General features: G+C 37.7%; 1 protein-coding gene across 1 annotated transcript in view; it reads left to right on the plus strand.

Moving 5' to 3' along the window:
* Positions 1–14,105, plus strand: part of cacna2d3a (calcium channel, voltage-dependent, alpha 2/delta subunit 3a) — a 438,757-nt gene that overhangs the window by 289,022 nt on the left and 135,630 nt on the right. Inside the window, exon 26 of the mRNA XM_051653874.1 lies at positions 13,410–13,487. Coding sequence (XP_051509834.1) covers positions 13,410–13,487 — 78 coding nt within the window. The remainder of the gene's footprint in view (positions 1–13,409; positions 13,488–14,105) is intronic.

The raw sequence follows: 14,105 nt of genomic DNA on the forward strand, positions 1-14,105 counted from the left end.
TCACACACCATTGCACTTGTGTATATGGCTGTGTGACAATAAATGTGATTTGATTTGATTTGATTTGATACACTGCACAATAAATTTCTTATTTACATTGTTTCTACACCTAGTTGATTATAATGAGATCATTTGCGAGAGTGCAGCAGCAGAAGTATCCACTAGCAAGTATACATTAAGATCCTATTGGATAAAATGAATTTAATTAATAATCTACAGTATTAGCATTCCTTTAGATTTTTTTCTTCTTTTTAAAAATGATGCCTATAATAAAGAGTATCTTTTATTAAAAAAAATAATAATAATAACAAAAAAAAAAAAAATATATATATATGTATATATAATATTATTATTATTATTATTATTACAGTAGAATGTAGAAGAATGCTTTGTGACACCTGGGGCATTTGGGTTATGAAGGCATTTTGTAAAACTGGACTGTTTTGTCTATATAGCTGTCTGGAAAATGTCAGAGCCTGCAGTGGTCTAGTCTTGGTCTGGGTCTGGGAATTGGATTGTCTGGTCTTGACTACACATCTGGATTATACACACAAAAAATGACAGACTAGTTTCATTGAAGCAATAAGCCAAGAGAGGACATGTGTTACAGTGATTTTACTATGGTTAAGGCATGTTGCTAGTCAAAACACAAAACCCCCTTAACTGTGGTAAATCACTTAAATAGATGGCTTCAAGTGGCTTATTGCTTTTATAAAACAGCAGCAAGAGCAATATAATAAAATATAGCAATATTTGAATAATTTACAATTATTGACATTAATAATTAGAATAAACATGTCATCCACTGTGTTATATAGTTCATTTGTTGTAGGCTGTTTATGGTTTCCTAGCAATGTATCTACTTTGCATATTAATGTGGAATTCAACTGATGTACAGTCACAGGTGTATGAGCTATTTTACAACAAGCTTCAAACATGGCTTATCCAATCTGAATGTAGAGCCAGACTTATCCATAAACATCTCTTAATTAGTGTCCGTTGACTGTCCTTAGCTTCTCCACCAGGAGAAGCATATTTAACACTGTCTAAAGTGCTGTCACATTATAGCAACAGCTCAAGGAAGTTTGTTTGATTGACCTCTGAAAGACTGAAAGGACAAATTAACTAAAGTAATATATAACTAAACTCAATTTCTGAATAATGATAAAATGATGGCAAAAAGTGTTAAAGCCTGGCATATATCCAGATGTGCAGTGTAGTCAAGTGCACTTTTAGCATGTTAAAAGATGATTTAGGTGTCTGGATCACAGTAGTGGAGTGATGCTCTACAGTCCTGGCAAAGTGTCAGATTACGGTGGTCTGCTGTATCCTCCGCTATACAGCACTGAAAATCGCCCCGCAAGATCGTAATTGCGCTTGCAAATTGTGTTCAGCAGCAATTTTGTGGATGTGTTTGCACCATTACCTGATCATACTGATCTCACAGTGAAATCGGAAACAGTATGTTGACTTTTCTTTAGCTGAAATTGGCTTGTGCTTACCAAAATTCGAAACACTACCCCCAGTGGCCAGAGTGGTAAGTGTTGTAGGGTGCATGGGCACATGTGAGCTCCATTCTCTGGGTGAAATGGCTGAAACTCCTTTAATACAGGTAATCCACTAAAGTAACAGATAATTCTGCTTGACATGTTGCATTTGTGCTTAGAAAAATTTCAACAGCATCTAGGACAAACAGCGTGCCGTTTTTCCGCAACTTCTTTGTCTTTACTGACTTTGTTGCACTTTAATATCATGCAGTAACACACTGATATAGTGATTGATGCATGTCATCATGAAACAGAGACCCTTCCATCCAAATCCAATCACAAGAGGTCACTGGAGACGCATTTAAGTGACCAGGTGTAAACAACAATGTGTCTCACCTGACCACATGTGATCAGATCACCCGAGACACATCGTAATACCAGATTTAAACGGCTTCTAAATCCAATCTTTAATTCCCAAGCTATATGAAAAATAAAACAGATTTCACTTCTGTGATTATGCTAATGTCGGGCAGCAGATTTAAAAGATGTGATTTATTATTAAATTCCAAATGACTTTGCCCAGTGTGCGTGTGTGTCTGTGTGTGTCATAGGTAAGATATCAATGAGTGTCAGCTGCGCTCATTGTCAGTGTTTACTTATAGTTTTGTCAATGATCTGCATCCAATAAATGAAGAAAAAAGTCTCTCCTACAACATGAATCCATTTTTTTATTTGGTATTATTTATAGGGGTGTAAAAATGCATCAATGCATTGCGGTGCATCGATCTATCAAATACATTTCTATGCATTGATTACGGAATTTAAGAATCGATTATCATTAATATATTAATCCCCAATATGACAGTTTCATATTACAATAACCTTCTCGCAACAGACACAAAGCAGAGCATACGAGATTAAAGGGAAAGTGCACATTGAAATAAAGAAGGTTTACGTGGCCAAGTTCACCCCGCGAACCCCATTCGGCTTTCTGTGTCATTATTTAAACCCCCCACCCCTGTTTCACAAACAATGTGATGTTCAAGACATATTTCGGATAAACAAATTACAACATTAATCCAGCTAATAATCATAGTCAGCTATTTAATCACAGATTTATGTTAATGTTATCTTCTAACAAAACGACAGAGCATCACATGTCTACCACAAAAAACATCTCAAACATTGTTTACCTGATTCAGCTGCTTTTGTGCAGGAGATACCCAACACTTGAAATAGTTTCACTGTTGCCTCATGTTCTTTCTCAGCTTAATTATCTGCTGTAACTCACTCTGTTGTCTCTGGTTCGTACTACAGTAAGTTCATTACTACATTTCTAATCGTATCACTACATTGGCATTGGCAGCAGAAAAAAATGCTGGTAGCCATGAAAGCACGGGACTGTTTTCCACATTTGAACTGAAATATTACGTCAAATGCATGTACAACTCCCCAAGAATCCCTACCAAAAATTCACAGGATAATTCGATAATCAAGCTGATCGACCCGAACCACCTTCGCAAGCATGACTTGAGCAGGACATTTCACAGTGGTAAGTTTTACTTTTGTAGCTTTCTTACACTGTTGATTATTGTGAACTTAACAAAGCTTCAAGTGAAAGGCATGTAGTGCATCTAAGTTAGTCACCTTTGGTGGAATAGGTGTAGCTGAACTTTTTTCGGCAGAGCTATGAACAGAGAACAGAGGCTTACTCCCGGTTGGACATTACAAGGTGTATTAGAGAGTTAGTGAGCAAGTTAGCCGTGGACTACCATGGATAGCGGCCGTAACATTACAGCTTGTAATTATATAATTATAATTATATAAGACTCTTGAGATCGACCATTTTGTTACACAGTTTTAGGTAAAAGCCAGCCCACAGCTGAATAGTAAACCCTTACCAAAACAATAATATTACATAGCAAGTTAGCCGAGCACTACCGTGGATTGCAGACATAAAATTACCGTTTGTAAAAATAAATCCATCTCCACACTTGATCACTATTCATGATAGTAAGAACGACAAACAGTCTGCATAATTCTACACAATAGAAGGTGAAAGTGTGCCCGCAGCTGATTAGCAAACTATTTCAACACAATAACATTAGCTAGCAGGTTAGCAGAGGCGTACACCGTAACTACAACACAAAACGCTGCATTTAAACTCTCAGTAGCAGATAAATCCAAAAATAATCAAACATACTTACAGGTTGTGATTCTGAAGTGCCAGACTGTCCCAACAAAGTGGGAACTGCACCATCTTTCAGGAGTAACCGTCTTGAAAATCCGGCATTGTTTGTGGTTGTACTGCTAAATAATTAAAATAAATTTTAACCACTGATTCTTCAATTCATCTGCCTTTGGAAGTCCAAACAAAGAGGTTTTGCTTTAGCAGTGAAGAAAACAGCATCTTCTCGACATGGCGACAACACTCACCCAACTCATCCTCACCTCGGCTATAACTGCATTTGTTTGAGGGCGGGCCAAAGTAGCCCTTAGGCGAGCATTATGCAAATGTATTACATAGTGACGTAGATACTTTAAGGAAGAAATGGCTGGACTACAAACCAGCCGTTTCTTATAGTTCTTGAGCAGTGTTGTCTGTGGGAGAGAATAACTCCCTTTTGCATGGACTAAGTGCTTTTGCAGACCTTTTACATGCATAAAACAGCTATATTACACACTAAAGGAAAGGTAAAATCCTAAAAAGCATAATAGGGCCTCTTTAATGAATTGCAAGACAAGAGTAAGATGTTAGGCTCAATAATACTATAGACTATACATTTTAGAATTACTGTAGTGGTCATCATGGCTGAGATGCATAGTGTATGGTAGAGCTATAAATAAGATATTGCTCATATTACATGGTTACAGTACAGTATATTCCTTAATTAATTGTTCTATCTTTTATTGCTATCATTTATCAACACGGGGTGCGTATTTAAAGTTATTGAGGGAGGGCACTCATCACGGGCACAGCATAATAAATGGACAACGATATTTCTTCATGAAGCATCCATGTAATAACTTTACATCTGTTTATTAGTGAGCTACTATATAGTGCTAGATAAATACCGGCAAAACAACCTTTATATTAACTGCACGCATATTAATTAACCTCTAGCAATGGTTTAGTTCTAAGATTGAAGATGATTTTATGTAAGTAATTTAACTGTAACAACAATCATAAACCAAAGAAGAATTATAATCTTACCATTATTGAGAGGTGAAAATGAGGATCTACTCTGACAGTGTCACTCAGTCACTGTCTGTAAGTTCCTTCAGAAAACAATATTATAGGAACTGCAACTGAACTAGAATTGTCTGACATAAGAAATCTCTCTCTCTCTCTCTCTCTCTCTCTCTCTATATATATATATATATATCAAATTTGGATTATTTATGAAAACTGGGACACAGAATTGTCAATGTTGCGTTGTCACAGCAATCATTTGAAAAAAAAAATCTAGTTTTATGTTTCTAGTATTCTAGTTTTGAAAAAACACCAGGGGACCCCTCAAGTTATTATTTTTTATTTCCGGCCTTATGGGGGGTCCCGGACCCATATGCATATGAAAATGCATATGTGTGTTTGAAAAAGACCCAGGTGAAATGCTTATTCTTTGTAAAACTAATTATTTTCAAGAAAATGTACTGTAATGATAATTTATTATATATATATATATATATATACACACACAGTTGTGCTCAAAAGTTTGCATACCCTGGCAGAAACTGTGAAATTTTGGCATTGATTTTGAAAATATGACTGATCATGCAAATCTTTTATTTAAGGATAGTGATCATATGAAGCCATTTATCATCACATAGTTGTTTGGCTCCTTTTTAAATCATAATGATAACAGAAATCACCCAAATGGCCCTGATCAAAAGTTTACATACCCTTGAATGTTTGACCTTGTTACAGACACACAAGGTGACACACACAGGTTTAAATGGCAATTAAAGGTTAATTTCCCACCCCTGTGGCTTTTTAAATTGCAATTAGTGCCTGTGTATAAATAGTCAATGAGTTTGTTGGATCTCACGTGGATGCACTGAGTAGGCTAGATACTGAGCCATGGGGAGCAGAAAACAACTGTCAAAAGACAAGGTAATGGGGATACTGAGCCATGGGGAGCAGAAAACAACTGTCAAAAGACAAGGTAATGGAACTTTATAAAGATGGAAAAGGATATAAAAAGATATCCAAAGCCTTGAAAATGCCAGTCAGTACTGTTCAATCGCTTATTAAGAAGTGGAAAATTCAGGGATCTCTTGATACCAAGCCAAGGTCAGGTAGACCAAGAAAGATTTCAGCCACAACTGCCAGAAGAATTGTTCGGGATACAAAGAAAAACCCACAGGTAACCTCAGGAGAAATACAGGCTGCTCTGGAAAAAGATGGTGTGGTTGTTTCAAGGAGCACAATACGATGATACTTGAACAAAAATGAGCTGCATGGTCGAGTTGCCAGAAAGAAGCCTTTACTGTGCCAATGCCACAAAAAAGCCTGGTTACAATATGCCCGACAACACCTTGACATGCCTCACAGCTTCTGGCACACTGTAATTTGGAGTGACGAGACCAAAATAGAGCTTTATGGTCACAACCATAAGCGCTATGTTTGGAGAGATGTCAACAAGGCCTATAGTGAAAAGAATACCATACCCACTGTGAAGCATGGTGGTGGCTCACTGATGTTTAGGGGGTGTGTGAGCTTTAAAGGCACGGGGAATCTTGTGAAAACTGATGGCAAGATGAATGTAGCATGTTATCAGAAAATACTGGCAGACAATTTATATTCTTCTGCACAAAAGCTGCACATGGGACGCTCTTGGACTTTCCAGCATGACACTAACTACGTTTCCATCCAAGGATTTTTTGCGGAAAATGTTTTAGCGCATCAAAATTAAGCTGATGGAAACGCAATTTATCGCTGTGTTGACATAATAATTTATAATGTTGTAAGTGTCGACATAATATTTTTCCGTTTAACTCTAACGCATAAACTCTATGTTGATACATCAGATGTCGTGTAAAACTGGTTTGGAAACACATTTGTCAAGAAAATTGGCATTAACGCAAAAATGTAGTGTCACATGACAGAATTTACCCCAATCATTGCCTGTGTTAATCATGATGATAAGGTATAGGATCCTTGAAAGCCAATTTATTGTACGTGATTATGGATTGCTCTGAACGGCAAAGATCCGATCACTGCAAACATAACACTTCCAGGAGTGCCAATATAAAAATCTCGTTTCAAGACATTCACATTTGACAAGTGCATGGAGAACAAATGAATGGCCACTGTTTGTGATTAATTTAATCACAGTAGCAATCTGTTTATTTATTAAAGTTGCTTTTTCACACCAATCAAAATAATAGATGGCAGTCACGGAAATTAGCCCACAATACAAAAAACATAGCATTTCTGTGCACATATGTTTTAAATTAAAAATATATGCACAATACTAGAAGAAAAGCTTCAGTGTGCTTTTTTGGAACACTAACATATAGTCCAATTTTATTAAATTATTGTTTATACTTTTGAAAAAATGCTGGCAAAATTCCCTATATTAAATTAAATAAATTGCCAAATGAAAAACATGGTAAATAAAAATTTTTAAAAAAATTACCTGATGAAAAAAATTATATTTCTAGACCTATATATGCCTTTTCTTTACACAAACTTAAATTAGCCTTACCCTGTTCTGCAGACTAATAAAGTCGGTTGAATGACATTTTCTACACTTCAGAACTATTTGTCCAATGCGGAGTTCACTTTCAGAAAAGGATCTTTTGAACATTTAAAAACTTTTAAATATTTTAAATCTAAACCTCTTTACCTCGGATCGCATTTGCTGAGCTTCTTCAGAAAATGTAAATTGCATTATGACACTAAAAATAATTTGAGATGACAATCAAGTTTAGTTGGTCGTTAAAAGTTGCTGGACAAATATACGGGACATAATGCAGCTGTGATGGCAATGCTTTAGATTAGATAATTGTTCAAAATAGCCTATTGAATATTAGGAATGTATCATATGTAAACCCTGAAATTACACAGCATCAGTTTTTCTTTAATAGCTGTGCACATAATATATACAAATGGTCCTTATACTAAGACCGAAAGTTTCCCCCACTACTTGGTGCAGGTTGACAGCTTGAACAGGGCCATGACGATTCGCATTCGGGTCGGAACCGGTGTCAACCTGCGATAGGCGCAACATCAGGACCAATATTACAGTGCTATCAGAAGGGCAACTGCTCCCTTTTGATTGCAATTCCTCATCTTCTGATTGCATTTATTGTGAAATTAAAAAGACAGTAAGCTGGCTAATTTCAATGAATTGTCTCAATACTCTCCCCATTTTACCAGAACTTAGGGAAATAGGGACATCTGGGAAGCGAATTAGCGATAAACACACATTTCTGAATGGAAACGCCTTCAGGGCAGATTCTTTTGCGCTAAACCAAAACTTATGCAACAAAGTGTTTTTTTAGGCATGACGTCATCACGCACACCATTTTTATCGATAAAAGGCCATTTGAATGGAAACAGGCAGAAGACGGCAAATGTAGCACTTTTTTTTTACACATTTTCACTTTGTCAACAACAAAATAGTGCAAAAAGTGGATGGAAACTAGACTAATGACCCTAAGCACAAGGCCAAGTTGACCCTCCAGTGGTTACAGCAGAAAAAGGTGAAGGTTCTGGAGTGGCCATCACAGTCTCCTGACCTTACTATCATCGAGCCACTCTGGGGAGATCTCAAACGTGCGGTTCATGCAAGACGACCAAAGATTTTGCATGACCTGGAGGCATTTTGCCAAGACGAATGGGCAGCTATACCACCTGCAAGAATTTGGGGCCTCATAGACAACTATTACAAAAGACTGCACACTGTCATTGATGCTAAAGGGGGCAATACACAATATTAAGAACTAAGGGTATGCAGACCATCCACAAACGCTGCCTCCATGTGGGTCATGCCCAGACACGAAAGACAGCGATCATGACCATCCGAAGTTGAGAGATAATGACCGCAACCTGGAATAACACACAATCGGAAAGGCATCTTTAAAAAGATGCGTCTTTAAAACAGACGTTCCGTGTGTGCCGCTCTTTTAGAGAAATATACTCTTTTAGAGGAAAAATCTCTTTCAGAAAATATACTCTCTTTTTTTCTGCCGAAGCGCCCAGGGGCATTCTCTGCAGCTCAGTGAGCATGACCGTTCGGCTCCGAAGAAAAAATCTGAATGAGTGGTTGTATACCAGCTCCTTTTATACCCGTATGTCCAGGGGAGTGGCATACAAATACCACTCGCCAATTTTCATTGGCGTTTTATCAAATACCAGAGGTGTCTCGGGCTTCCAAGAGTGACCCCTAGTGTCACTACATCGACACAACGTCGAGTGAGTGACAGATAGGGAACGGTTCTAACGGTGCAGTTTTCAGGATGTGTCGCCCGGTGTCAAGTTTCAACACATTCTAATATATATATATATATATATATATATATATATACACTATATTGCCAAAAGTATTCGCTCATCTGCCTTCAGACACATATGAACTTAAGTGACATCCCATTCTTAATCCATAGGGTTTAATATGACGTCGCCCCCCCCCTTTGCAGCTATAACAGCTTCAACTCTTCTGGGAAGGCTTTCCACAGGTTTAGGAGTGTGTTTATGGGAATTTTTGACCATTCTTCCAGAAGCGCATTTGTGAGGTCAGACACTGATGTTGGACGAGAAGGCCTGGCTCGCAGTCTTCGCTCTAATTCATCCCAAAGGTGCTCTATCGGGTTGAGGTCAGGACTCTGTGCAGGCCAGTCAAGTTCTTCCACACCAAACACGCTCATTTGCTTTGTGCACTGGTGCGCAGTCATGTTGGAACAGGAAGGAGCCATCCCCAAACTGTTCCCACAAAGTTGGGAGCAAGGAATTGTCCAAAATCTCTTGGTATGCTGAAGCATTCAGAGTTCCTTTCACTGGAACTAAGGGGCCAAGCCCAGCTCCTGAAAAACTACCCCACACCATAATCCCCCCTCCACCAAACTTCACAGTTGGCACAATGCAGTCAGACAAGTACCGTTCTCCTGGCAACCGCCAAACCCAGACTCGTCCATCAGATTGCCAGATGGAGAAGCGTGATTCGTCACTCCAGAGAACGCGTCTCCACTGCTCTAGAGTCCAGTGGCGGCGTGCTTTACACCACTGCATCCGACGCTTTGCATTGCACTTGGTGATGTATGGCTTGGATGCAGCTGCTCGGCCATGGAAACCCATTCCATGAAGCTCTCTACGCACTGTTCTTGTGCTAATCTGAAGGCCACATGAACTTTGGAGGTCTGTAGCGATTGACTCTGCGCACTATGCGCCTCAGCATCCACTGACCCCGCTCTGTCATTTTACGTGGCCTACCACTTCGTGGCTGAGTTGCTGTCATTCCCAATTGCTTCCACTTTGTTATAATACCACTGACAGTTGAATGTGGAATATTTAGTAGCGAGGAAATTTCACGACTGGACTTGTTGCACAGGTGGCATCCTATCACAGTACCACGCTGGAATTCACTGAGCTCCTGAGAGCGGCCCATTCTTTCACAAATGTTTGTAGAAGCAGTCTGCATGCCTAGGTGCTTCATTTTATACACCTGTGGCCATGGAAGTGATTGGAACACCTGAATTCAATTATTTGGATGGGTGAGCGAATACTTTTGGCAATATAGTGTATATATTGAATGTGTTGAAAAAAACAAAACAATATATATATATATATATATATATATATATATATATATATATATATATATATATATATTGGATATTAAAATGAATAAATGTCTGTTTTTCCAGCATGTTGTATTAGTATTTATTTATCACCCCTCATTTATTTTAGATACAGTTCCTATAATATTGTTATTTACACAGGGCAAATATACTATTTATCAAATCTACTTTTATTACATATCATATTTTAATGGGGATATAATTTATTACGGCTGACAGTTACGTGAGCAAACAAGGTTTGAACATCAACCGTAACACGATCAAATTGAAGTTCACAGCTTTTTAACACTTTGTGTATAAATTTGAAGGCTGTTTATTGGATCAATACAAGTAAACATCATATTATGTGACTACGCATTACTTTACGGAGAGCTTAATTGGGCAAAGAAATGTGTGATGGAGAGGCTTGCTTCAGAATCAGTCATGTTGAACAATTAAGCCTCTTCTTTATTTTCTTTATTTTTCTGCTTGAATGGAAAATAATGATGCCGTTAAAATTAAATGAATAATTTTATTTTTATAACCAAACAGTTTCATTGCTATGTACATTAATGTAAATATAAAATGTTTAATTAAATAAGTGGCATCACAAATTTGCAAATAGTATAGAGATGTAAGTGCAAACCTGTCATCTTTCCATTTTTTATTTTATTTTATTGTATTTATTTATTTTTTTGCTCCAAAATGGTATACATTTTTTTTCTTCACAATTTTTCAGTTTCCCCAGGCATTGTTTTTCCTTTATATCCTAATAGAAATAAACCTGAAAAATATATGATACTGTATATTTTATATATACAGGTGCATCTCAATAAATTAGAATGTCGTGGAAAAGTTAATTTATTTCAGTAATTCAACTCAAATTGTGAAACTCGTGTATTAAATAAATTCAATGCACACAGACTGAAGTATTTTAAGTCTTTGGTTCTTTTAATTGTGATGATTTTGGCTCACATTTAACAAAAACCCACCAATTCACTATCTCAAAAAATTAGAATACATCATAAGACCAATAAAAAAACATTTTTAGTGAATTGTTGGCCTTCTGGAAAGTATGTTCATTTACTGTATATGTACTCAGTACTTGGTAGGGGCTCCTTTTGCTTTAATTACTGCCTCAATTCGGCGTGGCATGGAGGTGATCAGTTTGTGGCACTGCTGAGGTGGTATGGAAGCCCAGGTTTCTTTGACAGTGGCCTTCAGCTCATCTGCATTTTTTGGTCTCTTGTTTCTCATTTTCCTCTTGACAATACCCCATAGATTCTCTATGGGGTTTAGGTCTGGTGAGTTTGCTGGCCAGTCAAGCACACCAACACCATGGTCATTTAACCAACTTTTGGTGCTTTTGGCAGTGTGGGCAGGTGCCAAATCCTGCTGGAAAATGAAATCAGCATCTTTAAAAAGCTGGTCAGCAGAAGGAAGCATGAAGTGCTCCAAAATTTCTTGGTAAACGGGTGCAGTGACTTTGGTTTTCAAAAAACACAATGGACCAACACCAGCAGATGACATTGCACCCCAAATCATCACAGACTGTGGAAACTTAACACTGGACTTCAAGCAACTTGGGCTATGAGCTTCTCCACCCTTCCTCCAGACTCTAGGACCTTGGTTTCCAAATGAAATACAAAACTTGCTCTCATCTGAAAAGAGGACTTTCGAACACTGGGCAACAGTCCAGTTCTTCTTCTCCTTAGCCCAGGTAAGACGCCTCTGACGTTGTCTGTGGTTCAGGAGTGGCTTAACAAGAGGAATACGACAATTGTAGCCAAATTCCTTGACATTTCTGTGTGTGGTGGCTCTTGATGCCTTGACCCCAGCCTCAGTCCATTCCTTGTGAAGTTCACCCAAATTCTTGAATCGATTTTGCTTGACAATCATAAGGCTGTGGTTCTCTCGGTTGGTTGTGCATCTTTTTCTTCCACACTTTTTCCTTCCACTCAACTTTCTGTTAACATGCTTGGATACAGCACTCTGTGAACAGCCAGCTTCTTTGGCAATGAATGTTTGTGGCTTACCCTCCTTGTGAAGGGTGTCAATGATTGTCTTCTGGACAACTGTCAGATCAGCAGTCTTCCCCATGATTGTGTAGCCTAGTGAACCAAACTGAGAGACCATTTTGAAGGCTCAGGAAACCTTTGCAGGTGTTTTGAGTTGATTAGCTGATTGGCATGTCACCATATTCTAATTTTTTGAGATAGTGAATTGGTGGGTTTTTGTTAAATGTGAGCCAAAATCATCACAATTAAAAGAACCAAAGACTTAAACTACTTCAGTCTGTGTGCATTGAATGTATTTAATACACGAGTTTCACAATTTGAGTTGAATTACTGAAATAAATGAACTTTTCCACGACATTCTAATTTATTGAGATGCACCTGTATATATATATATATATATATATATATATATATATATATATATATATATATATGAGATTATAATATATAATAATTGCAATATAGTTATCATAATATATATTTCTAAATATATTTTGTTGTCTGTGTTTTCAAAATCAGTTACTAGGGCCCGAGTCCGCCAGGCCATCAACACGCCTTTGCACCAACCCCATGCATGTCAATGTGTAATTTGCACCCTGACCCAGGGGCGTAGTTTTCAGGGGGGGGACAGAAGTAACCCCCCCAATAATCAAAATAAGCAAGTACAACCCCCCCAATATTTATACCATGATCAATGGAAACATGTAGATGCTTCATGCTGCAACCCTCCCAATATTCAAGCCAAATCTATGCCCTTGCCCATACCAACATCTTATATAAATGCCTTATCAAAACTTCAATAACTCATGATTACAATGGAGGACAGATAGAAAGTCCATTACAAGCTGAACACCGTTATATTCTCAGTTAAATTATTTGGTGTTGAACTTTGTTCAAAATTGATCCTTGTGTCATGTAGCTCAACTGGTAGAGCATGACGCCATCAATGCCAACGTCATGGGATTCACAGGGAACACATACTGATACTGTACAATGTATTCACTGTAAGTTGCTTGTGAAAGTGTCGAATCTGTTGTTTTAACCTGCTGTGTCAAAGCAAGCTATGCTAACAGGGAGTATAAGCCATTTGTCAATGAACCGTGTGTGTGTTGTGTTTCAGGTTCTGAGAATAATAGTGTGGTTTTGGCCAGCAGTGCTGTTCATCTGTCGGATGAGAGAGAATCGCCCATCGCTGCAGGTACCACACTCACCTTCAAACCTAAAAACTATTTACTGAAAAAAATATTACTGATCATTTTACAACATGTGTTTGTGAACGTCCAAAAGTGAACAAAATCTGATAAAATCTCCGTATGGTGATGTTCGGGGTCATTCTTATATCTATATATACAGATGCATCTCAATAAATTAGAATGTCGTGGAAAAGTTCATTTATTTCAGTAATTCAACTCAAATTGTGAAACTCGTGTTTTAAATAAATTCAATGCACACAGACTGAAGTAGTTTAAGTCTCTAGTTCTTTTAATTGTGATGATTTTGGCTGACATTTAACAAAAACCCACCAATTCACTATCTCAAGAAATTAGAATACATCATAAGACCAATAAAAAAAACATTTTTAGTGAATTGTTGGCCTTCTGGAAAGTATGTTCATTTACTGTATATGTACTCAATACTTGGTAGGGGCTCCTTTTGCTTTAATTACTGCCTCAATTCGGCGTGGCATGGAGGTGATCAGTTTGTGGCACTGCTGTGGTGGTATGGAAGCCCAGGTTTCTTTGACAGTGGCCTTCAGCTCATCTGCATTTTTTGGTCTCTTGTTTCTCATTTTCCTCTTGACAATGCCCCATAGATT

This window comes from Myxocyprinus asiaticus, chromosome 24 (genome assembly GCF_019703515.2).
Source record: "Myxocyprinus asiaticus isolate MX2 ecotype Aquarium Trade chromosome 24, UBuf_Myxa_2, whole genome shotgun sequence".
Lineage (NCBI taxonomy): Eukaryota > Metazoa > Chordata > Actinopteri > Cypriniformes > Catostomidae > Myxocyprinus > Myxocyprinus asiaticus.